The sequence below is a fragment of the Doryrhamphus excisus genome, chromosome 13 (genome assembly GCF_030265055.1).
Source record: "Doryrhamphus excisus isolate RoL2022-K1 chromosome 13, RoL_Dexc_1.0, whole genome shotgun sequence".
Classification (NCBI taxonomy): domain Eukaryota; kingdom Metazoa; phylum Chordata; class Actinopteri; order Syngnathiformes; family Syngnathidae; genus Doryrhamphus; species Doryrhamphus excisus.
The window spans coordinates 15,518,686-15,544,202 of NC_080478.1; the positions used below are offsets into that span (position 1 = coordinate 15,518,686).

General features: G+C 40.6%; 1 protein-coding gene across 4 annotated transcripts in view; it reads right to left on the minus strand.

The window, feature by feature from the left end:
• The window catches only part of arhgef10 (Rho guanine nucleotide exchange factor (GEF) 10), a 39,403-nt gene that overhangs the window by 8,364 nt on the left and 5,522 nt on the right, over nt 1–25,517 (minus strand). The window contains exons 2-27 of one of the 4 annotated variants that reach the window (XM_058090862.1): nt 24,660–24,767; nt 20,740–21,075; nt 19,950–20,267; nt 19,231–19,267; nt 18,973–19,061; nt 18,692–18,748; nt 18,191–18,369; nt 17,625–17,741; nt 16,855–16,966; nt 16,593–16,705; nt 16,440–16,517; nt 16,175–16,354; nt 15,837–15,953; nt 15,584–15,676; nt 15,046–15,216; nt 14,479–14,624; nt 13,963–14,141; nt 11,762–11,877; nt 10,853–10,980; nt 9,547–9,647; nt 9,309–9,430; nt 8,554–8,640; nt 7,609–7,817; nt 6,393–6,550; nt 2,876–3,018; nt 1,501–1,675 (exon numbers count right to left, since the gene is read on the minus strand). In XM_058090862.1, the coding sequence (XP_057946845.1) occupies nt 1,501–1,675; nt 2,876–3,018; nt 6,393–6,550; nt 7,609–7,817; nt 8,554–8,640; nt 9,309–9,430; nt 9,547–9,647; nt 10,853–10,980; nt 11,762–11,877; nt 13,963–14,141; nt 14,479–14,624; nt 15,046–15,216; nt 15,584–15,676; nt 15,837–15,953; nt 16,175–16,354; nt 16,440–16,517; nt 16,593–16,705; nt 16,855–16,966; nt 17,625–17,741; nt 18,191–18,369; nt 18,692–18,748; nt 18,973–19,061; nt 19,231–19,267; nt 19,950–20,267; nt 20,740–21,075; nt 24,660–24,696 (3,598 nt within the window). In that variant the 5' untranslated portion in view covers nt 24,697–24,767. Of the gene's footprint in view, nt 1–1,500; nt 1,676–2,875; nt 3,019–6,392; nt 6,551–7,608; nt 7,818–8,553; nt 8,641–9,308; nt 9,431–9,546; nt 9,651–10,852; nt 10,981–11,761; nt 11,878–13,962; nt 14,142–14,478; nt 14,625–15,045; nt 15,217–15,583; nt 15,677–15,836; nt 15,954–16,174; nt 16,355–16,439; nt 16,518–16,592; nt 16,706–16,854; nt 16,967–17,624; nt 17,742–18,190; nt 18,370–18,691; nt 18,749–18,972; nt 19,062–19,230; nt 19,268–19,949; nt 20,268–20,739; nt 21,076–24,659; nt 24,768–25,517 lie in introns of all 4 variants that reach the window. The other 3 variants (XM_058090861.1, XM_058090864.1, XM_058090863.1) reach the window with 3 other exon arrangements.

Genomic DNA, 25,517 nt, shown 5'->3' on the forward strand with positions numbered 1-25,517 from the left:
CATTCGTGGAAAGAAGTATTTCGTACTCAGAAGTACTCTATACGGTAAGCTTCAGTACAACAACGTTCTTAAAAAGAATTTCCGAACCTTATTACATTCTGAAATCGTTGCTCTTGCTTAAAAATGTGTGGCTTTCATGAGACTCATAGCCGAACCCTGGGTTATATACTTCTGGCTGATTATTATCATGATACTTGTATCAGGTTTATATACTTCTGGCTGATTATTATCATGATAGTATATTATGATATTTAAGTGTGAACAGACTCCCAATAAACTGGAAACATAGAAAAAGCGAACAGAATATGAATGTAATCATTAGTAAAGCCCACAAACCAGGTAGTGCTCTTCATTTGAACAGTTCCATACTTCTTTAAATCTCAGTCCTATTATTTGGGTCAGACATTCCTTTGAGCTAACCTTAAAAACTGGCCTGATGAGGTCAAATGTTTTTGGTGCATCACTATGAATAGAGACCAAATGAAAGGTTACTGCTCCAGTGTTTAGACTAAAAAGGGGATGGGACAAACCTGCCATGACACGAGTCAGAATGAGCACCTTCATTGATGTCTACTTTCCGAAATGCACTCCGCAAGACAAACATGAGGTCACTGTCCATGAATGCAGGTGAATCTGTATAACTGGTAGAATAAGTCATCCCTTATGCTGCTCTTTTGCTCTTTGATGTATCAGATAATAATTCTAAAACACAGAGACTACAATACTACATATACATATATAATGTGTGGGTAGTATTTTTTTTAGCCTTTGTCGGTGTTAATCGACTCATATGACTCACAATCGTGATGGTAAATTAGTTCACAAAAACACATAAACAAAGCCACTAACACTACAATACTGTTCATAGCACAGATTGGTTTAGTTATTATTTATTAGTTATTTTTATTTATTAGTTAGTTTATTAGTTATTTATTTATTAGTTATTCATTCATTCATTTTCTACCGCTTGTAGACTGGACTGGTCGCCAGCCAATCACAGGGCACATATAGACAAACAACCATTCACACTCACATTCATGCCTATGGACAATTTGGAGTCGCCAATTAACCTAGCATGTTTTTGGAATGTGGGAGGAAACCGGAGTACCCGGAGAAAACCCACGCATGCACTGGGAGAACATGCAAACTCCACACAGAGATGGCCGAGGGTGGAATTGAACTCGGGTCTTCTAGCTGTGAGGCCTGCGTGCTAACCACTCGTCCGCCGTGCAGCCCCTTATTAGTTATGAAAAGTAAAAATCTCAAATCACTATCATCACTACACACTATAACCACGATACTAAGAATATTGTTATATTAATACCCTACCACTGCATTAGTTGGTCATGTTTACATTATGATACTGTATTTTGTGTAAACTAGAAAAACTTGTAAAAGCATAAAAACAGGCTGAGCTTTTCACATTCACTTTACAGACAAATATCACCATTGCGTCCTAATAATGCTGAGTAAGCTCTGGAAATGATAATGTTATCTTACCAGGGAGCGTATTGTGGACAGGTGTTGCAATATTGATGTCCTGCAGGTGCTCCAGGGTCTCAGTGTGGAAGAGACGCAAAGTAGAACCGGAGCTGAAGGCAATCCAGATGCCCACCCCTGCCACCACCATGTTGGACACCACCATACCTTCTTCATGATGGGCCTCCAGCTGCATCTGGGTGGGGATCATAGGTGGACAAGGTGAGTCTAAATACTGATCCTTAAAAGCACACACATACAAGCTGTAATAAAACACTTTTGTGGGACGACTGAGTATGATTCATTTGCACATGATTTTTCAGACTATGAAATGTGTAAAACTGAATTGTCCGTGAAGATAGCAATAACTGGACTTTTTTCCTAGCCAAGAGTTACATAACCACACCACACATTGCTCTATGTGTAGGTGGAGTTAAATTTAGTCGAGTGGAGTCCATTCACAAGCAGAGGAAGGCGCTTCTGAAAAGCGGCTATGAAATCAAACATAAAATGTAAATTTGTCTTCCAACATGTGACACCCCTTTAATTAATACAGTAAATATGTCTTATTGAACTTATTTTGTACCTCACTTAGTATATATACACCTTGCTCTGCTCCACACTCCTAGTCTGACTGGATTAGGTCTAATTCCACAGTGGCGAGTGGAAAACGAGAACAAGATAGGCAGGTGGTCCAACATAATGAGCTTAATGGGGCTAAACTGATTATAAGTGAGTGCATGTCAGAAGGACACGCACTCGCTGTGGCCCCATTACAGGTGCTTCCATTTCCGAAACGAGAATAGAACACAAAAATGGAATGTCAAAGTCACAGTCATATTCCAGAATATGGAAAGAGGAAGCTCTGAGGGCGGAAATAAGATAACATACCCTGCTGTTGTTACTTCAGTTTTTTTTTTAGTCATCTGTCTTTTCTTTTCTTCAGCTTATCCTCACTATGGTCACGGGCGTGCTGGAGCCTATCCCAGCTGTCTTCGGGCGAGAGGCGGGGTACACCCTGGACTGGTCGCCAGCCAATCACAGGGCACATATAGACAAACAATCATTCACACTCACATTCATACCTATGGACAATTTGGAGTCGCCAATTAACCTAGCATGTTGGAATGTGGGAGGAAACCGGAATACATGCCTGTCTTTTCAATTCTACCAATTATATAGACCAACTCTTTTCCCAAACCAGCTCTATAGATGCACACATATGTAACAAATGGATAGGAGGATGATTATCATTATATCTTCCACTCGAGTGTTTCCTGTGTGATTTGCACAGGCAGACTGAGACAGATAAGACGAAAATTAGTTTTTTTTTTTAATCTTCACTCAGCTTAAAAAAAATGAACTGTCCCTTTTATCATACCCATGCAGTACTTACCTCCACAGAGTGTGTGTGAGCGCTAATGATGAAGACCTGCCCACCCGATGAAGCCCAGAGGTGCTCTTCCACAGCCAGCATGGCCTTGATTGGCAGGACTCCCAACTTCACCACCTTGGGATTATCACATTTCCACAGTCCGTCTGTAGTAGATATAATGACAGATCAATGTTGTACAAAATAACATGCCTATTGTACAGTCATTACAACTTTTGTACTAGTAATACTGCACACTACACACAGTCCATTACCATTTCCAGATAAAGTCAACCAGTAATGGCCTGCATTGCTTACATGTTGACGCGGTGTTCATAAATGTCACCTCTGAAGGTCATTGCCATCTATAAACGCCGCTCATACAGAGAGGCCATTGATGGGTTTTCACAGCCTTCACTGTGAATATAGATGTGCTGTGAGGCGCATCTTGCCTGCACCTCCTACGCGCACTGCTCTCCATGTGCCTCGCACCCAGAGTGTCAGCTCGGCACACATGAAACACCGCATGCAATCACACGAACCACCAATTTGATTTATAAAAACACTTCTTCAGTACTACAGCCTGTGCCAGTCACGTTGACTGGATTGCCTTGAGATAATTAGGTCTAAAATCAACCATTTCCAGGACCAATTCTCATCCTGTGGCACTGACCCCAATAAGTTCTGGAATACAGTAAAGTCTATGGAAAATAAACTCACGTTCCCTCACCCATCCACCGCCATAAAATTTAGCAACACAATCGTCACTGATAAATCACGCATATAGCCTCGCTCCTCAACCAACATTTTGTTCATACCCCGCAAGCCTGAACTGACCCGGTTTCTGAGGCTGCTCGATTACCAACCCCGCCTCAGAAGTTTTGGAGAAGCTAATCAAACTGGATTCTAATATATCTGGTGGCTATGACGGGTTTGAGCCCACATTTTTATAAGAAGCTGTTAATATTTCTGCTGCCCCCATTACGTTAAACCTGTCTATTCGTCTGTGTGCTTTACCTTCTGACTGGAAATCTGCCACGGTACTCCCTCTTTTTAAAGGTGACCCCAACCCTGATGAAGATGACTACACCCCATATGTTTAATTATGGTTTACTTGAATGTTATTTTTCCTCATTGGTTGTATGGTTACATTGTGGTTTCCTGTATGTGTTTTGATTTTACTTTATGGTCGGGGCCTCTTCTCAGGTTCTCATTGTAAATGATCTTAACTGGTAAATAAAGGTGAAATAATTCAAATAAATGTAAGGATTAACCAAAATATAAATTCAAGATTTGAGTGTCAAAATTGTGCATTGCTCAGCGAGAAGAGCCCAATGCTTAACTGGCATTTACCTCATCCAGATGCCACACTGCCTTTCCTAATCTCAACCAGGAAGTGAATGAGGCCTCACCAAAAGTATTTGTTTAAGAGAAGGCACAAAGGCAGCTATTGAAGGGGAGTGCTAGCTGTGCCACGCTAGGAAAGATTTCCTGCAGAAAGAACAGTACAATAATGACTGGGAAAGCAGAAGTAATCTCACACCACAAAGTCGAGGTGAGATTAGCATTCCAGCAACGCCCTGGGTGTATTATTATAATAGATATGCATGCAGAAAGAGTCAACAAAAAAGGAATGAGCAGTGCTGGGAAAGCACAAAAATTCAGAAGTGCTAACTTGCAGTCTTATATAAGTCCTCATTGCTCCCTTCGTGAGAGTGTCAGCTACAACCAAATGATCATGCGGTGTGTGTGTCTGTGTGTGTTTGTGAATAAACAAAAATCTTTTTCCTGTGACGACAGTTCATCAAGCACTGAAATACCCTCGACAGAATGATGCTGAGCTTGATGGATCCCCTGTTCCCGGTGTATGTTGATGACGTGTGACCTCTGCCAAACCCTCTGTTCCACAGCCAGTCACTAAGCAAAAAGCAAGCATGGCAGAATGAGGATGACTGTACAGCTTCACACGAGTAGAGGAGGAGAAGCATCTCCAAGCAGCAGGAATTAGGATGGAAAGCAGTATAACTGTCACTTCAGTGCTTTTTGACGTCTCGTCCCATTTCAGTTTGATCAGCAGTGTAACAGCTTGCCATATAGGAATGTGGGCCTGCTCGTTTCTTTATTTTGAACTGTAGTTGAGCTTCTGCAATCAATTACCGATTAACTGATTACTTCGAAATGAAATGTGAGTGATGGAACTTTGGAATAACAAATAACAAATAACAATATATTATCTGTGTGGCAACTTTTTGGATGGGATTTAATACCCAAAACAAAGTACTGTACATCATAAACAAGTTGCTATAAAAAGTTATTCAGCAAAGTTGCAACAAAGATGCAGTTGAGTCATGTCAAAATCATGTTCTAGTGAAAGAGTTGTGACTGGCATGAAATCAGGCAGTTGACTGAAGGGATAAAAAGCCAATATGAGAAAAATAGTCAAAAATAATAGTCGAAAATATTCAGCAAACCCCAAAGAGCCCCTGTGCTACTGTCTGTAAATTAGTGGACAAGGGGAAAAAATTGGCATCCAAAAGAAAATATGATAAGAAGTCTAAAAACACTACTGGACAGTTCAGTATGAGCTCCTTTTAACGCAGAAGCAACTACAGCTTGGCTCGAGAAGCACCGACAATGGTTTTAGCTTCTGTCTCCAGACACATATTCCTCCTGTCTCTTTGTCTATTACACACACACACACACACACACACATAAAAGATGAACTTTTCAAAAGAGCACTGCAGGAAGCTAAGCACACATCTGATCTGAATCATTTGAAGACAAGCTGAGTAATATTTTTTGTGATTGTAGTTAATAAAACAAATGTGGTATTTGAGGAATGCTGATCATGCAACTATTTGGACGGATAGGTTTTTGATCAAATATTTGCAATCATTAGTGCATGTATGAAGAAAGGATGATAAAAAAGAGGCAGCCAGACTGAATGAGAGCCAAGTGACAGATGGAACAAAAGAGAATGGCAAGGACTGTGGGAAGAGTGTCTGGATCCTTCCCTCTCTCTGTGCACGTCTGAGAGTGAGGACATTAAATAGGTCACCTCTTTTAGAATGGCTTCTCCCAGACAACCAAGCAAATGGAAACAGAACCACAATGCAAGGAAAAAGGGGACCCCGGTGAGCCTCTAATTTCCTAACCCAGTGATTTGGTGAAAGAAACCTTTTGAGAGTGTTTCATCAAGAATAGACATTTCAATAAAATGGCCAACATTATCTCAGACAAACAGCAGATTGTACATTGTTTTAACGCATGTGGCAGGTATCACCATATTTGTTTATGTGGCAAGTGCAACTCAAAAGTAGAGCCACTATCTCAGTAACAGTGCTCTTATTCATGTGCTGTGGTCCAGACTGACTTCCATTCAGGTCAGATGCAGACTAAATATCTGAGCAAAACATGCTCACTTCCACATGTTTTAAAAAGATGTAAATGACCAAAATGAATACCTTTCTGTGTTACACAATAACAGTGACTTGTTACAGGAACAAACAGTGCATTAAGCCATCCCCCCTGAAAGACACACCTTGTGATCTGGAGTAGATGGCCACAGAGCCACTGACCAGGCCGACATACAGGCAGTGCTTCATGTAAGCCAAGCTAGTGACGGTGGATTTGTCTGGGGAGAAGAACTGCTGCAGGCGCACCTTCTTGGACCGCTGGCTGCTCTTGTACACAATAATGCTAAACGGGGATAATGTGAAATTAGAATCAATCAAATAAAGAAACACTTACACATGTAAACACTATGTAAAATAGCTTTTTTCGTTACAGCACAAAAGTAAGTACACCCCTCACATTTCTGCAAAAATATATATATTTTCATGGGACAATACTGGAAACTAGCGCGCAGGCCTCACAGCTAGGATACCCGAGTTCAATCTCACCCTCGGGCATCTCTGACTCCACTTTCCTCCCACATTCCAAAAACATGCTAGGTTAATTGGCGACTCCAAATTGTCCATAGGTATGAATGTGAGTGTGAATGGTTGTTTGCCTATATGTGCCCTGTGATTGGCTGGCGACCAGTCCAGGGTGTACCCCGCCTCTTGCCCGAAGACAGCTGAGATAGGCTCCAGCAACGCCCGCGACCCTCATGAGGATAAGCGGTAGAAAAATGAATGAATGAATACTGGAAAATTAGCTGCAGGGCAGTATTCTAGTACCACAAACACACCTCCAAGATGACCACTGCCTTGCTAAAAAGCTGAGGGGAAAGATGATGGACCTAAGCCCACTGGAGGTGGGTGCAAAGTTTCGAGTATCCACCAGTTCCATGATGTAATCACAGAGGCACTAAAGAGGATTCCAGAGTCAACCTGTTCTAGTGAACCTCATTCCAGAGACACAGTGGAAACACAGTGCTGAAAAATAATGATGGCCACACTAAATTTTGACACTTTGGCCCAAATTTGGACATTTCATGAGGAGTTTACTCACTTTTGTTGCCAGGGGTTTAGACATTACTGATTTGTCGAGTTATTTTGGGACGGTAAATTTACAGTTATCCAAAATGTACTCTGATAACATCCCATGAAAAGACATGACCGAATTATTGCAAATATGTGAGGGTTGTACTCACTTTAATAATAAATCACTAACAAATGTTAATATATGACTTTTGCACATCAAAAGTATAATGTATTTTGGTCTGTTGGTGTTAGTGCAGCTTCTTCAGGTGGGAATTATAATGCTTCAAAGTGGCATCAGTGTCTATGCTTTGGTTACAATAATTTGATTACCTGCCCTCCTCCATGCCCAGGCAGACAGTCGGTGTAACACTGGCTCTCCCATCTTCGGTGGGGACATCATTTTCCAGTGGCTCTTCTGCTGGGACGTAAGCCATGCAGAGGATGCGAGACTCCACATTAAAGCACTCTGTCACCTTCGGGCTGCAGCTCTGCATGGATACTATGGCTATTTGCCCCATCTGGTTGGTACAACTTGAAACCTGCAGTCATATTTGTTAAGATTTGAGCACCTGGGAGGATGCTTTAATTGTGCAAAACATACAGTGCAGCCAAAACTGGTGAAAATAAACACTGCTGAACCTCAGAGTATCTGGTGTTACGTTTAGAAAATACTGAAATGTTTAAATTAACAATAAACCCATTCGGTTGTTTTAAAAACACACACGCAATGATTTACATTCTCTTGCTTCATTTTAAAATAATAAATTTACACAATATATACATTTTCAAATATTACATCACTGAGAAAACAATCAGTGTGTCCCACCTCCCCCTAATGGGCCAGCTGTTACATTAGCAGAGTTTAGCACAGGGCTGAGATTCATTGTTTATTATGAGAAGAAAAATGTAGTCACTCTCAGAACCCTGACAGGCTCACTTGAGATGACATTAGATGCTTCACCAAATAACAACCACCTACTATGTGGAATATATCAATTTGGTGAGAAATAACAATGACAACAGTTAAACGGCCAAAAACGGCTGTGTCTGATTCACTGACATATGTAGTTCATTGAAAGTTAGTTGCGACAAGCAAAGGCAGGCAGATGTGAGGCTCCAGAAGCTTAGTGACCTTCACTCAACAGCTGCTGGACTTGCTCAACATTTTATTATTAAATCATCAAGTCTTGAATTACAAATGTAATGCAGTTTAATGGTGAAGTCCAAAACTAGTCCACTGATTGCTATCTGAAAGATGGAGGGAAGATTTCTCACCCAGACACAACCGTGACCCACCGCTGGGGTGTCTGCTGTGCTCTCTGTGTTTATGTAGGGCTCCGGGTTGTGGACTGCACATTCCACCTGTCGTAATGCATGAAAAACAAGATAATAGAGAGTACTTAAAAAAAATAAATACAATACATAAACATAAAACAGGGCTGAACGACGGACAAGGAGTTAGCGCGCAGGTCTCACAGCTAGGAGACCCGAGTTCAATTCCACCCTCGGCCATCTCTGTGTGGAGTTTGCATGTTCTCCCCGTGCATGCGTGGGTTTTCTCCGGGTACTCCGGTTTCCTCCCACATTCCAAAAACATGCTAGGTTAATTGGTGACTCCAAATTGTCCATAGGTATGAATGTGAGTGTGAATGGTTGTTTGTCTATAGTATGTGCCCTGTGATTGGCTGGCGACCGGTCCAGGGTGTACCCTGCCTCTCCTCGTGAGGATAAGCGGTAGAAAATGAATGAATGAATGAACATAAAACATTATTTTTGATTTTTAAAATGACCAGCACGTGATAAGCACATGACCTTGGGTTTGTGTCATTATTAACACTTCACTGTTCCTAGAGCTATTTATTGCCACAAGTGGCGAATCAATATTAATCCAGGAGAGTAGTGTGACTGGATAAAGGTTAAATCTGGTATGTGAGGGACATGTCAATAACTACACACAATCAGGGACACGACACCACTTAGGATGCCGTTTTTACTGCTTCAGGCATTTTGAAGCATCATGTGCATCTCACCTTGAACTCCTGCAGTTTAGACATGACTACAGGCATCTGTTTGAGCAAAAGAGGGTGTTTCTGCTTTTTGAGCTGATTTCCGTCATCCTCTGCAAAGAGCCAGCCCTGAAGGTTGTCCTCCTCTGATACAAAACATACAAACAAGAAGCTTAATTTCATAGTATGCAGAATACAGTGCAGGCTTTAAGCCCTACATGCACACTTGATAATAATGGAAGCAAACACAAAGAGGTAGTACCTAGAGCCAGCTTAGCCATTTGCAAGTTACTGATCCATGACTGTTTATTGGCTGGGTTGATGGTATTGAACACCGCACTGAAGTATGTGGGCTTACCCGACCTGCTGACAAAAATAAAAAGAGGACAACAAATGAGGAGGATCAGTTTGATCTGTAATTCATTTTGATATCTTTGAAATGTAATTTTGTGATGCTTTCATTTGCACTTTATATTGTTTTTATTTACCATTTCTATAGAAAATTAACATTCAGTGCTGCAGATTGTTGCATCTTTAGTCGTTCTAGCCAGAGTTCTATTCGCTAGACAGTGCAAGCTCATTTAATACCAAACAGACATAGCTAATTTCCTCATTACTGTTGAAATTTCCAAAGGGTGAAGCAAGGCTATCTAATCAAATAGTCTAATAGTATTTACCTTACAGCTGATTGTCACATATAAGACTTTAAAATGTTGCAAAATAAAATGTTCCTAATATGATAAATGGTATTTGACAGTTTGTGCTCTGGCAAGCATTAGCCTCACTGTTACTCCATCCAAGCAGTCGTGTTCATGTGTGATTATTTATACTTGCACACCAGTCGACTGATGTGTATCCAGTCAAATAAAATGATCTCTGTCTGGGATTTTGTCACCCGAGGGCGGAACACAAGTCTATTTGGCGCTGATTGAAAAATGAAGGCTGACATTAGCGGAAGAGGTCAATGGCAGTTAGCATTTCGCGCTCACACAGCTTGTGTGTCTTTATATGGGCTCTGTCTCTGGATAATGGAAAGATGTGTTTTATTTGCTGGGCTTTGAGACTGAGAGATCATGTAAAAAAATATTTAAAAACTAAAATTATGCTTTCTAAGCATAATCTCACCAGATAAGTGTATGATACTGAGAATGATGAGACAAAAACCAGAAGTAGAGAAGTATGTACCCTTGGGGGACAGCATGCAGGCCTGGTGTGCATGCAAATATGTGACATGAGCATTAATGTTGGGAAGCAGCTGCAGCAATGGGTAGCCTTTAGTTGCAAAAAAACATGCACATTTCCTCCCTTGTGATTCATACCTCCTAATAGGGCTGGTGGAGAAACATGTTCATCCAAATGTGTTCTAATGCTCTCTCCTAAAGCTATGAACACAGCAAGTGTGAGATCAGATGAAGGAAAAGGGGTAAACAAGGCTTGTAGGGTAAAGATGGAGAGATGAAATGACCCTGCAGACACAAAACATGTGTATGCTCCCTGTTTGAAAGTGCAAACCAAGCTGAAGAGAAGTGTAGTGACATTGTGTTGAAGGTAAAACAACACAGACTTACTTGTCTTGTTTGCCAGGCAGCTGAAGTTGGATCCGACAGCGGTCAGCTGCTCTAATCTCCTCTTCCTTCTTCAGAATCAGCCTCTGGAGACCTGACACCCAGTCCTGGGCTACTGTAGGGTTCACATTCTAGAAAGAACAGAGGGAAGGGAAGAGTAGTAGAGACAATTTATACAATACCGAACGCCCGAAGTTCATCCCATCAACTTATGGATACTTTTTTGTACGAGAGGCAAAAAGAGGTGATGATGCAAATGTATTACTGTTTCAGAGCACTTCTAAGCCATAAAAACAGCCACAAGGTGGCAGAAGTGCATTTGATAAAAGCTTGGAAGGGTCTTTTCTAAACCAGCCCTCCAAGTCCTTCCAAGTAGCTCTTGGTTTTCTTGCTACTGTTTAACTCAATGACAGTAAGTGTGGTACAAAAACAACATTTTTTATGTAGAAAAGTACATACAAAGAAGAAAATATAGATCATATAGTGTCCATTCTGTAATTAAATGAATCTGTCTAATAATGTTGACACTAACTTGTCTACCTTTCATTGGATAGGAGATTTTACTACATTTCTCCTCATCTATATTTGTAATCTGTGTCATGTAGCAAATGAAGTTCCATGCCCAGGGAAACATGTGCCTTTCTATTTGCTCTTTCAATCAGACTGTCCCACATAACCTCCATATTTGGGACACGCGTTTCTCTGAGAGCTCCTCTGTGATGCAACTTCAGACCATCCAGCAGAGCACACAATCAAAGTCTCTGTGCTATTCTTCCTCCCAACGACCGAAAAAAAAAGGTTTGAGTTTGTGTGTCTCCTCAGCCAATGGCTTTGCTGCATGATATTTTTTCAGGATATATTTATTCTTGACATCAATTCTTCTAAATAAGACAAGTGCAGTGATACAATTACCTGATAGTGGCCTTTGAGGCTGCTGATCATGCCAGAGATCTGGTTGACGAGGCTGAGGTCATGGATTAGGTTCTGCAGATCTTGGTACAGCTGACCCGGGCCCATGTAGAGTTTGTCTACACAGACACACATAAGCTTGTTTAAGAGAAAATAAAGCTGATAGGTAAAAACAGAGAATCAATGAGTGAGGTGAATATCAATAAAAAAAACAATAGGTCTGACTCCCATGTTGATCAGTGACAGCGCTGAAACTTGCCCTTAGTGGGCACGTCAATATAAAAATACAGTCTTCACATTGTCATCTGGATCATTGACATGTTTGCACTTGTGCTGAGAGGCAAAAGGTGATGATATTCGGTGTCAACAGGAAACCTTGCAACAGACCAAACGAACAGACCAGAGCCACAGAGCCCACCCATCACAGGAGAGTAAAAACAATACACAACACGAGGACAATATGCTAACTGACATGTTACTGAGGGAAAACACTGATTGGATCCCCATGCTCTCATTCCTTCTGTGGTGCAGTACTATGTACACTTGCAATGACTTTGAACATGATTTAAAAAAATCATACATATACATGAGTGCAGCTTCTATATGAAAAGCACAAATGGAACATGATCAAAAAAGTTACAACCGACTGTACAGATTTGGATATTATTTCACTGTCAATAACCTCCGAGTGTATTTTGTCAATGTAAAAAATACTCCATGGATAATGTAGACAGCAGCTCATCCTTTACAATGGTTTCCTCATGTTATGTGCTACTGTAAACATGTTTGCATTCAACTGCTTTGCACAAAGGGAGCTCTACAGGATTTTCATGGCTCATCTGACCGAGCAAACAAACACAAGAGGTTGAATTGAGGTCGGGAATTCAGGCAGAAAGCCTGAATAAACCTCTCATAAATGATATGTGTTCATGTGAGGAGTGTATCACAGTCTGTTAAACTAATTAATCTGTTTCAACAATGTTAACACAAAATTTTTTTCTAATTTGACATTTATAGTTTATTGCAAATATGCAATATCAGCATATAACTTGATGTATCAGCTATTTCAATTATTAATGTTTCTTTAACTGAACTGAACCATTCCCACTGACTAAACCAGTGCTGTGTAATCAGTGTCTAACTCATGAATGACGCTTTGTGAAAGCGCCAACATGTTCAAACAAAACTGCCTAAGACCAGTATCCGAATCACAGCGGTCACCCCAGCAATTAGAGAACCCTAAAAAGCAGAAGTATGCCAAGAAATTGCATAAAGAGAATTGGAAGAACAGTTCTGAATGGTCTGATAGCTGTGAGTCATGGAAAGAGGTGACTTTTAATTCAGGTTAACTGCTTTCATGGGGAAAAAAAACATGTATCCACGCAATTCCACACAGAAAAGTTCGAATGACTGAATCTGACACAGACAATGAGTTTATCCTCCCATCCATGAAATGCTTCGAATCAAACAACCCATTACGCCATACATACACACTCACTTGTATCAGGTTAAGAGGAAGCTGCCATTCTGTCAGATGCAGCCCCATGAATGCCCTTCAACCAGACCAGATGTTATGGAGGTCTCGGCCTCTACCATCTGTTCCACCAAATCACCTCGTGGCTGGACAGTTTAGCTCAGTGAGAAATCTGAGGCATGCTGATGGTTGGGACACGACATGTAAAAACTACTGAGCCATCATTCTATTGTGATGCAGTGTGGCAGGCAAAAGATGTGCATGTATGTGCTGTGTATATTATGAACTACAACTCTGAAATGTATATAATTGACTGGAAAAGGTCACATGGTAGAGTCAGTGATTATATATATTTTTATGCCATACCGTACATTGACCACAGTCCACAAAATCATTTTAGAGTTTAACAGTGCCTGTTGTTTGACCGATCTAGGCCTTTAAAGTGGCTGAGCAGCCGTCTGTGACAGGAGAAAGCCAAGTGGAAAGACTGAAATCATTGGACTGGGCAGCAAACAGTCCAGAAGATTGAAGAAGGAAAATATGCACTGTTGGGATTTAGGAAACATCTGTAAATTCCCAGCAAATGACAACAGTTCACTGCAGGAGATAACTACAATTATGTTCGCCTAAAATCTGTCATGCTCAATTAGACAAGGAGGCTATGTTAACTTTATCTGTTTATATCAATCAATAAGTCAATGAGCTAGTTGGACGACAAAAAGAAGCATACTTGGCTTTGCATTGATGACCACTTTCTCCCCAGAATGAGGGGCAGGGTATCGGGTGTTGTCGGGCATGTCCTCACTGGATCCAAACTCCAGCACTTCAACAAAGTTCAAAGGAACGCTCCACTTTAGAAGGAACCGCTGGTCTGATGGGGCACCTCCACCTCCACTCCCATCCTGGCACCTAATTGAGGACAAGTGGAGGTCAAGCGTAAACCCTGTGGCTCACTTTGCATTTGTAAATAGCCACTGGCACTTTCCTCAGAGGAAAATGTTCCCACTAGGCTCAGAACTGCAGCTCTCACTCATTCTTGGCAAAAGTTCATGTTACAGTGGCTAGATCCACTCACACACACAGTGGTTAGCAGCTCACGTTACACTTTTATTACTATTTATGTAGCTTTTTAACTAAGTGATTTCAACTCCACAACTAAATATAAAAACAACACATCTAAAAAGAGGATACGAGAAATTGTAATTTAAGGGTGAGAGTAAAAATGGTGGACGATGTGGTTACTGACCGAATATTGGCTGTAGCACACATGAGAACATCGTTGAGTAGGAAAAGGCGTCGCTCCTTTGTTTTGATGACTTCACCACGCTCATTGTAGACGGTCTCCACCATGTCGTCAGAACGAATCAGGTAACGGCTGCCATTACTCAGGAGCTGTGGGGATGAAATTCAGTAAAGTACTATATGTGAGAGCCGTTGCTTCTAAAAATTGATTGGTCTCCTGATTGGTGTACCCACTCTACATTTGTTACAACAAGAAGTAAAGTCATTAAAGGTCATGAGAACAAGAAACCATACAGTATATGGTTGGTTGTATAGGGAAAAACACCAGATGCAGGACGTGGAAAGCTGCATATAGACAGATAATTACACCTTGGAGAGAAGTTGGCGTTGTTTGAAATTGTTGCGCTAAACCATATGCTGGAAATAGAAAGAATTCAAAGCAGCTGGCAGCTCTCTTTGGGAGATAATGAAATTAGACCAAACTCAACAAACTTTCAACACATTAAAATGAGTTCAAACACCACTCTAAAAGGCACTAAAAAGAAAACATAACAGCATTCACATGACACACCTTGTTGAGGTAGCGTTCATTCATGGCCTTTGCAATGTGGCGAATCTCACAGCGCTGATCGGCTTCTCGCTTCTTTTCGTTGAGCTTCTCCGCTAAGGTCTCAAGTTCTGTTAAGGCCATCTGCAGGGGCAGGCGGTCCGCATGTCCCAAGGGGGTGTTTTTGAGCATGTCCTGATGAGGAGCCATGGAGATATCACACATTAATTATCAATATGTATGAAGACATCCATGTCTTTACAGATGCCTGGTAGCCTCTTTGCGTGTATTTGTGTGCCTACACAAAATGTAAGTTGCACAGGGCAATTTGAGGATATAGTAATGGGATGTAGCATAAAGGCGTGCAGTGTGTGTTAATTTTAATTAATGGTGAACATTAAAGAAATCATAAAATAGTTGAGGTTTTATAACCAATTTGGTTGTTGTTGTGATACAATGTACTTGTAACTGTGAGTCAAATACTCCCTCTGTTGGCGGATGAAGATATAACTTTCAAATGGATCAGAGTGAAGAGAATGAAAGTGTAAATTGATCCGAGTACCTGGAGTAGCAGAATGAACTGCGGAAACCTCTGGATTGGTTTCATCATCAGGCCATACAAAGTCATCCGGTCGCAGCTTGTCTCCTGGCGATGCTGGAGACGGTCAAACATAAAAAATAAATATTATCTATGCTAGCAGGTTCATTTTGATGAACACATTGATTTTGTGGGGTAATAATGCTACCAATGCCGTGTAGGTAATATTGTATCTAATATTAAATTAATTAGTGAGGTAAAGACAGTATTATATAACCTTCAGGAATTCCAGGAAGCCAGGTTTTGCAGCACAGGTCTTCCTGACCACTGACATTGCCGTGCTGAAGTTGTTCACATATTCGCTGTAGGCATCCAGCACCATTGACTTTGAGAACTGTTGACAAACACAAATATTGAAGCACATCACAATCAGTAAAATAACATTTTTTAAAATGGTCTAAAATTGTTGTCCCTCGGAAGAACTGTCTGAGAAGACAAAAGTTACTCAACAGTTCTTTATATCAGTAGAACGCCTCCTTTACTAATTAACAGGAAGGGCAGATCTCTGAAAATATGTATGAAAACAAAAGGCAGTAATACACAATGTGGGCTTACCGAGGCTACAAAAACATCACCAATCATCTCCAGGCTGTCCCACTCTGCCACTCGACTCGCCAGTGCGATCTGGAACAGGAAGTGGCACTGCAGGATCTCCCGCACTCTGTAGAAGGTCATCTTGAGTTTCCTGTCACTCAGTAGCCTTGGCTCAATCTGGGACAGGGGCTTCTCATATTGCTGATGATGCAGACAAGCAAACAATATGAAATGAAAAAACAAACGCTACAATCGAACTGAGACGTGGCAAACACAGCAGCAATACCTCTAAAATCCTCTTCAGTGCATCTAGATAATTCTTCTCACTCTCCAGTATAGATCCCAGTATACATCTTCTCACCAGCTGTAAGTGACAACAGATATTATAATTGATCATTAAAATGTCATTAAAAAAGTAAATAAAACAACATTTGCTTACTTGTTGTTGTGAAAGGCCCTCAGGAGCGGCACCCAAAATTGGCTCAACATTGAAACAGTCCACCTCAATGAAGAATTCAGACTCCTCTTCTTCAAAACAGGTGGACTTTTTCTCTGAATCGTGTATAGTTGACACCACACAGGGAAATATGTAAAAAAGTAAAGAGCAAACAGTCACTTTAACAAAACTAATGAAAAAAAGTTAAATACTAATGACTTAAGTGGATCTTGAAAAGCATTTGAATGACATTCACTGCACGTACCATGACAAAATGATTTGGTTTTGATGAAAGAACGCCCCTTCTTAACTGCAGCTTTGGTTTTCTCAAGCCCATCTTTGGTCCCTTCTTTCGCTGCTTTCACCAATTTTTGCATCTTAAAAGGGGACAAAACACATTGACGAGTATTTCTTTTGAAAGCCAAAGGACACAAGTACACAAAGTACACAAAGCCCAAGTTCTACTGAGACGAATGTAGCACATCATGTGCAATGTTAGAATCCAGATGCTAATATACGTAGGATGACAGCAAGCAATGCTGAGCAGAGGATGAGACGGTAACTGGGACATCAGCTGAGTTTAAATAATAGTTCCTATCTGTTATGTTTCTAGATTTTATTGCAGTTAGGGATAATTATTTGTTGAGTTGTAATTGTTTACATTCTTGCTAATAATTTAATTGGCGGTAGTTTAAGCATGTACCTACTGTATGTAAAGGTGCATTTTTGAAATGACCTAAATAAATATTAACCATCTAACTGGTGTCCCAGTTTACCATACGCTAAACAAATGTTACATGTCAACGCATCTTTCTGCCTTGTTGGACGTTCAGTTGGATTCCTAATGATGAAACAGGCCAGTGCAGCAGACAATACGGCGTACCCATCACCAGTACCACCACCATGAAACATTCACATTAGTGCAGGATGAGGGTATCACGGTGTCAGTAAGACGCTCGCAGTCAAAGTTGGCTAAACTGAGAGTCGAACATACTATAGGCAGGCAAGGGCCAAGGCGAGCCGCAGCAGGTTTACCTTCTGCTCGTGTTTCTGTTTGAGCTGCTGCAGCTCTACCGTTCCCACTGTATTTGCCATTAGATCTTTCATCTTTTTCTCATAGTGTTCTTTCAAGCGGCTCAGATCTTGAGAGAGCTGAACAAAAGCAAAGCAAGCATTATAGGTTACACTTGTAAAGTGTGTTTGGAGTGCTATTTACAGCCATCTCACTTATTTCTTTGTTTGATAGCCATTTTTTCCCCTGAAATATGTTTTTTTGATGCTTTAGACCTAATGCAATAAATGTATTTTCCTTGCTTACAACATGTAACAGACAGTATAGCAGTATGCATTTGCACTGTATGTTTACATTCAGAAAAGGTGAAATTTCAGGCCACTTGCAAGACAAGGAAGGCACCATAATTGGTAAGTTAAATGCAAGTTAAAATGGCCACCACACACCTAATTCTGTCACCCAATGACTGAAATAAATACTGAGAATAACAAAAATTGTATAACAATATACAGATACATTTAATTTAGTGTATTATTATGTTTGTGCTTTCTTTGTAGAAACCCTGACAGGATGCAAATGACTGACTCACATGCGTCTTCCTCTGGGAGGGCTTCCCCCTCATGAAGGCATGGGGCATGCCATTCTCGGAGCGTCCCTCTCCATCGCTGGCCTCGTCATAGCTTTCAAACTCGCTTGAGCTCCAGCCATTGTCGAGATAACCTCCTTCCTCACCGAGCTCCACGTCGTCATAAATCATCTCATCTGGTTCTGTATGGGTGTAAATAACACAGCAGTGTCATCTCTACCTTTTAAAAATACAGGGGGAATATGCAGATTTATTTTATCACAATTGACCAACATGAACTGAAATCGACCTAAAATAAAAACATCATACATGTCAAGTATATTGAAACTGTTTTTCCCAACACAAAAATCTGATTGTACTGTATGGACATGTTATGTATTTATTACATCAAATGCGTCAAAGTAAAAATTAGTCAGTATATCTTGAAAAACAAAAATGAAACTTTAAAAAAGTGCTATATGCCAAACATTTTTAAACACTAGTGTGCAGATTAAAAGGCCTTACCTGTGTTGGAGTCAGAGTTCTCCCTGGGCACGTCATCGTAAATCACTTCATCTGGATCTTACCATAAAGGAGAGAATTAACAGCAACATTAACATAAAGTGCAGTCATTTTAAAGTCACACTGTGAGAGATTGTACAGTGGTTTGCTTCCTCAAAAAAATTGGGAAGAAAGTCTGAGAGTTCAGACAAGTGTCGAAAGTGAGAGAGAAAAAAAAAGAACGTTTGTGGCCTGTTGACAGGCACTGTGTCTGAGGCAATGACAGTGGTCTTTGCGATCCTTACTTTCCATCCATGCGGTGTTGGCGGGATCTGATGCCCACTTTGCCAGAGCATCCTCCTCTTTTATGGGTGGAAAATCTTCAGTGAAAACACTTCAAAGAGTATTGAAACAAATTCACCTGTCAGCATATTTTACATATTGATAAAATAAGACATGTCCAGTACCATTACAGGATGTAATAAAGGTTGAGTTCTAGAACTACTAAATGGCACTGCAAACAGTACCAGTTATTAGTAATAGTAGTAAGGCGGGTCACACACCTGTCAACAGAAGCGTTCCCGGTCCGTATTACTGTCACTGTGAAGAAAAGAGAGGAAAAACATAATTGCATTTGTAACACAACGTAGTAGATACAAATCAAATATATTGACCTGCCCTTAAGATATTACTGACTGTATTGAAATACTGTAATGTTTTAAATGTTCCACCAGGTGTCACCAATAGTTTCATTTCACCAAAATCACATTTCTAGAGACTGTCAGCAGCTATAGAGAAGGGGTGTAAAAACGTTTTCCAGGAGGGCTACATACTGAAAAGTCATGCTAGGGGCTGCTTTGTTATTTTTACATTTTTACTTTTTTTGTAAATCTATAGATTAAAAATATATATAGATCTATATTTAAAAGACTAATCTTTGTGTTATTGTTAGTGAAAAGTATCAACATGTAAGTTGCTGTTCCATTTAATTTCCCCAGAAAGTGGAACCATGTAGTCTCTCGTGACATTGTTTCTATATGTTTTACTGGTCAACTTCAAATTTTATTATAAGATCTATTATAAGACCTATGCGTTCCAAGGAACGTAACAGGAAACAAAGTTTCACCAAAAATGACTATTACAGCATTACATAATCCTAGTAATATTATTGCATTAATGCAGTGTAACCTTGGTGAGTCTATTACAATGCAATCAGAGTCCTAAGCATGCCATGTAAACAAGAAAATATTCAATAAATCTTCAAATAAATCAGTTATTTTACCGTCTTCATCCACGGAGAGGTGTCGAATGATGACGGGTGTTGTGTAAGCAGGCGTGATGAGCGGCACGCCAGATGGGGTTGCATATCCACAAGGCACTGGTACTGAGTAGCCCGAGGTGATGCCACCAGGGCTGCCGTGGGTATCCTGTGCTTCTTTTACGTCCTCCTTGGGTTCTCCTGGTTCAGGAGGAGAAGAAGAGCTTCCGTTCTGCTCGACGTGCTGCAGCTGGAGCGGAGTGATGTCAATCACCGAGTAAGGGTTGACTTTTGAGGAGCTCTTTGAAACAGGATGTGTAGCGTCTAACTGGTCTTCACACCCTGGGATGAATAAAACAATAAGGTGAGTCCTCCAATTATAATGCTACAAGTACAATGATGAAAAGAATTAGATAAATTATGAGACAATAACTATCAAAAGTGAGCATTATCAGAATTGCTTATCGCAGCTCTTGTATTTGTGAATTGCGCATGTCTTTATAAGTAGCCTTCTTTAAAAGGAATAAGCTTAAATACTGCTGCAGTATGCGCATTGACTAGAACGAGAGCAGAATATGCAAGGCCGAGTCCCGACTGCTGCTGCTGTCACAACTGTTAGTGATAAAAGCCAGACACAGTCCAGCGCCAGGCAGTCAGTGATACAAGGTGTCACGATAGAGACACACTTTAGGGTTAGTGAGATTAGTGAGATTCAAAACAAGTCCATTTGACCAACTGCCAAAACTGTGGCACGTACAATGGATATATTCACAAAAATAACAACAAAATATTTATACACTAAGAAAAATCAAACCTGTTCTTCCAGAATCAGTCTCCACAACATCATCAGGTGGAGGAGGCAGTGGTAAATCTATCTTGTCATCAGTCTCCTCTGCAGTGGTTATCCCATCTGCTTCCGGTGTTGCTTCACTTGCTGTGAGAACTTGGGCTGATGGAGCTGTGTCAGGTACGCTGCAAGGTGTCTGTGGGGCCAGGCTGGGTTGATCGCCCTCTGCTTGATGACACATATGGTCAACCTGACACTGCTCCTTCATGCTGGAGGTGGGGGGTGGCCGGTCCACCTCAGGGATGTCATCACCACTGTCATCAAAGTCAAAGGCTTCCCCTTCATCTTCATCTTCAGCAAAAACTGCATACACAAATAAACATTGTACAATTAATAAATGTCAAGGTTGAGAGAAGGGTTTTGGTGGCAGATGACCTTTAATCTGTCTTTTTTGCCCCCCTGAGCCTTTTATTTTAGCTAGAAAAGTCATCTGGTGCACCTAGTACACTGTGGATGAAGGAAGACAGAACTTACAGATGATCAAAGAAATCAAGATTTGAAGAATATAACATTTGCATGTGGCCGGTTAGCTCAGATGGTTAGAGCGTGGTGCTAATAACGCCAAGGTTACGGGTTCGATCCCTGTACGGCCCACTATACTGGGTGCTGTCGGCTCACTTACATGCAAATTTGAAGCTAAAACAATCAAGCAAAATTTCATATAATGAAAATGGTCAACTTTCACAACTTTGTAGAAAAATAAACTACTTTTGAGGCTTCTCTAGCTCTCTCTCTATTTACGTACATTTAAGAGCTACACACTGACATATAATTAAGGGTGGGGTCGACCAGATCAGTGTTTTTCCCCTTCCAAAAAAAAGTCAAAGTTCCAGAGCAGCATATCAGCTCTCTCTATGCTACGACAGCTCCCTGACTGAGTTAATGTTTGAAGGCATCACATCCATATGGGTGCGCTCGCTCTGCAGCAGACAGGAAGCCAACAACAAATGTCATTCCACTTTCCACACTGCAATTAGTCCAGTCCAAAAGACAGCTGTTACTCCCCCAGGAAAGAAGTGTAGTTCTGAGTTTATGCATGAGTCCTAGTTTAATGAATGTTCAAAAGAGTCAACTATTCATTTTTAAAGGATATTACAGTACATATTTCTTACATTTTCCTTTAAAATACAATCAAATGAAATCTTTGTCACAATTATTCAAGCAAACATACCTCACATTCCTTGGGAGTTGTTTCTTCAACAGTCACAGCTTGATTGTGTTAGCTGACAATCTAAAGTTTTACACTCATATCCTGAATGTGTTCACAAAGATAACACAAAATTCCAAGCTTCCACAAGGCATTCAATTTCCTTCACAACGTGGCATGTGTCTGACTGTGAACCTTAAACCGAGTCTGGCTCTTCATGTTGAGACATCTATTGAGGTCAAAAGTGAGGTCAAACCCGAGTTCAATCCCACCCTCGGCCATCTCTGTGTGGAGTTTGCATGTTCTCCCCGTGCATGCGTGGGTTTTCTCCGGGTACTCCGGTTTCCTCCCACATTCCAAAAACACGCTAGGTTAATTGGCGACTCCAAATTGTCCATAGGTGTGAATGGTTGTTTGTCTATAGTCCAGAGTGTACCCCGCCTCTCGTCAGCTGGGATAGGCTCCAGCACCCCCCGCGACCCTTGTGAGAATAAGTGGTAGAAAATGAATGAATTAATGTTTCTATTACTATAGTGACAGCTGACTTTGAACAAATCGCTTGGTGCAAATCGATTTTTATGAAGCTGAGCGATTTGTTCATATTTTGAACACACAATAATGTTTTAAGTAGCATCTAACTTTCTTAATTGTCAAGCAAGTGTAAAAAAACTGAATCACTTAACATTAAGATATATAAACAATATTAACTGCTCTGCATGTTAATCCATTAATCCATTACAGACTTTGGTTTTAATGCCAAAAACACACCCGGTATCGACAGTTATTAAGACTGCAAAGACAGGTGAACACTGTTCAAAAACTGAAAAGTCCATGAAGGGAAATGTTTTTCCATATCCGTATGGATATATACATAAATATGGACCTTACATTCTGTGACAACTTCAGATAACTTTAAGAAGACGTTGTTTTCATTCCTAATGTTTGGCATCATATGAAAGCAACCCAGAAATCCTGCTCTTCTTTTTTTGGGCCAATTTTGCCGTTCTGTTGTTACCCTCCCCTTAGCAGCTATTTGTGCAATTCTCTCATTGTGTCTTTCTTTAACACCCTAACAAATTTTTGACATATTTAGGTAGATAGTTAATGTTTATTATGTGGTCGATAAGGTTGTTTTCCATGTAATTACCACTAAATCAATCCCATCAGCGTTGAACACTGCTTACTGTACCTCCAGGCCTGAGCCATTCACTGCTTGTAGGTGAATAAATCTGAACTTACAGCGAGAGCCTTAAGCAAAGCCAGGAGCTTTGAAGTCCCTAACAGTCAAGCACACAAGTCTAAATCACCACTGTGACTCTGGTAGTGACAGGTAGTCGTTCCACCCTGTAGTCAGTGTGTTAAAACATGGGCTGTAGCGACTGCCACAGGTCAAATCTGTGACCTGTGTCTATCTGCACCAGTGAGTCAAGGTGCTTGAGAAGGATCAAACGTGGAAGCAAAGATGCTATCTGTCCTTTTTCCATCCGTTTGCTATTAATGGTGCAGGTTGGATACAGATAAGGCACACCAAGTGAGAAGGATGAATATGTATGTATCAACCTCTCTTTGGAGAAGCATTATGGACAAGCATAGAGCTGGTCAGAAGGAAGTGGAAAATGATTTTTCATGTTCATGCGTGGTCACAGCTCTGCAGACCGACTTTACCTTTCAGGTAAGGCACATATGTAACCAATAATAAACAATCTTGTTGCGTTTTAACCTTGCAAGATATTGTGACACCATATAAATAGTTTACAGTGGATCCCCTCACAGTTAAGATTCACCATTCACAGCGCTGTAAATGTGCAGATTTTTGGTCCAAATATTATTATTTTTTCAGTTTTTTCCCACAGAAAATGTCTCATTCACTATAAGTCACTAATAATTTATAATAAAGGTAAAATGTACATATTGGAAAGCGCATAATTTTTACATTTTTATGTCTTTGTGCTTCACTAATAATGTTTTTTCGTCAAATATTTTTCAGTTTGTTTGGTGGTGCATGAATGCACCATAGTTGTGCAGGCACCTACTTTATATCTTCTTGTAACTGAGGGTTTACATTCACAGTGGGCACTACCATGAATGTGTATCAAATGTGTGAACCCGGGGTACCGGATGCCATAATTTCACGAGTAGAAACTCCAACTTTGAACGGTGTTCCAATGCACTTTTCCAGATTGAGTGACAACCCCACTGCAGCAAAAAGCATTGCTCCTACAAAGCAAGCGGGAGGCCAGCTGGAGATCTCTCTGGCCAGTGTCTATTCCTGAATGTGTGCGTGCTACTGCACCGGCATTCAGTCCAACACTGAGGCACATTGTCTGGTGTACACGCAGCACATTTTACTCTCCAAACTCCCTCAATCGTGTGCCCACACCCTCCACAGTGGAGGAGTGGCGGAATCTGTGTTCACTCTGAGAAAATGATCCCTGCAATAGATAACAACATCTACCAAATCATTTTCAAGGCAATAAACATAATTTGCTGAATTTGAAAATTATTTTAAAATGTAATCTTCCTCTCAATCAAGAGGACCATTAAGGGTGTACCATTGTTGATTAATCTAAGTACAATTTACCTTTCGAAAGAATTACAGTTTCATGGACACATGACTATAACTTTAAAACACAGCTTTTCCTTTAGATGCAGTTGGGTATCTAACCAACTGAGCTAACCGGCCACAATGACCCAGTTTTCACACTTCATAGGGATCATCAGGAAGCACGGTTGACCTTACTTTCTGGAGGCGGGGGAGGGAAGTCTTCCATATCCATGTTTAAAGCTCTTCTGTACAAGCTCTTCAGACCACATGCAGGGGATCAACTATGCACACTCACATTCCTTCCTAAAGGAAAGGGGGAAAAAAGAGAGCTGTCATGAGGAGGCACAACAAGCAAGATGATTCCACATTTCAAATTCAACAGACTAACTTTCCATTAAAAAGGATTTTACCACTCCTGCACTTGCTGTTGAATGCATACTAATAATGTACTTTTTGTCAGTTACCCACTTATCCCAATGTCATCTGCTGTGGGCCTTTTTGAGAACCAACCCTGTGCTGGTTCAAGAAAGAACCATTTGTTGTGCTTCTTCAGTTTGTCAATTGCTGTGTATACAACAGTGTCATGCAAATGAGAGAAGTGTGTAATGTCTTGACAACCATTACAAAGAATGGTATGTGATTCCTGTTTGTAAACGGCAGTGTAAAAGCATGAATCACGTGTGTTGACTCAGCTGGAGCCCTGTCAAAGTGAGCAAATTTACTAGAGGTCTAAAAATAAATTAACTTGATGCAATCAAGTGTAGACAACAGAATATGGTATAGCAAAAGGCTACTTACAATCACATCGTACAAGAAAGTCTACATTATTAGATAATTGCAAAATTGCAATGTAGTTTTTTTTGTAATGAAAATGTAATGTTTTATGGTCAACCTGACAAGTAGAGGGCCAAGGGGAAGTGTTATTTACATGTTCAGACCCGAGACATCTTAATATAGACCTGCTTGGGCATGATAGAGAGTGTGAATTCCTCACCCTCATAGTCTTTGTTCATTCACAACCAGAGGGTACGGTTTGTGTCAAGGGCTTGACCA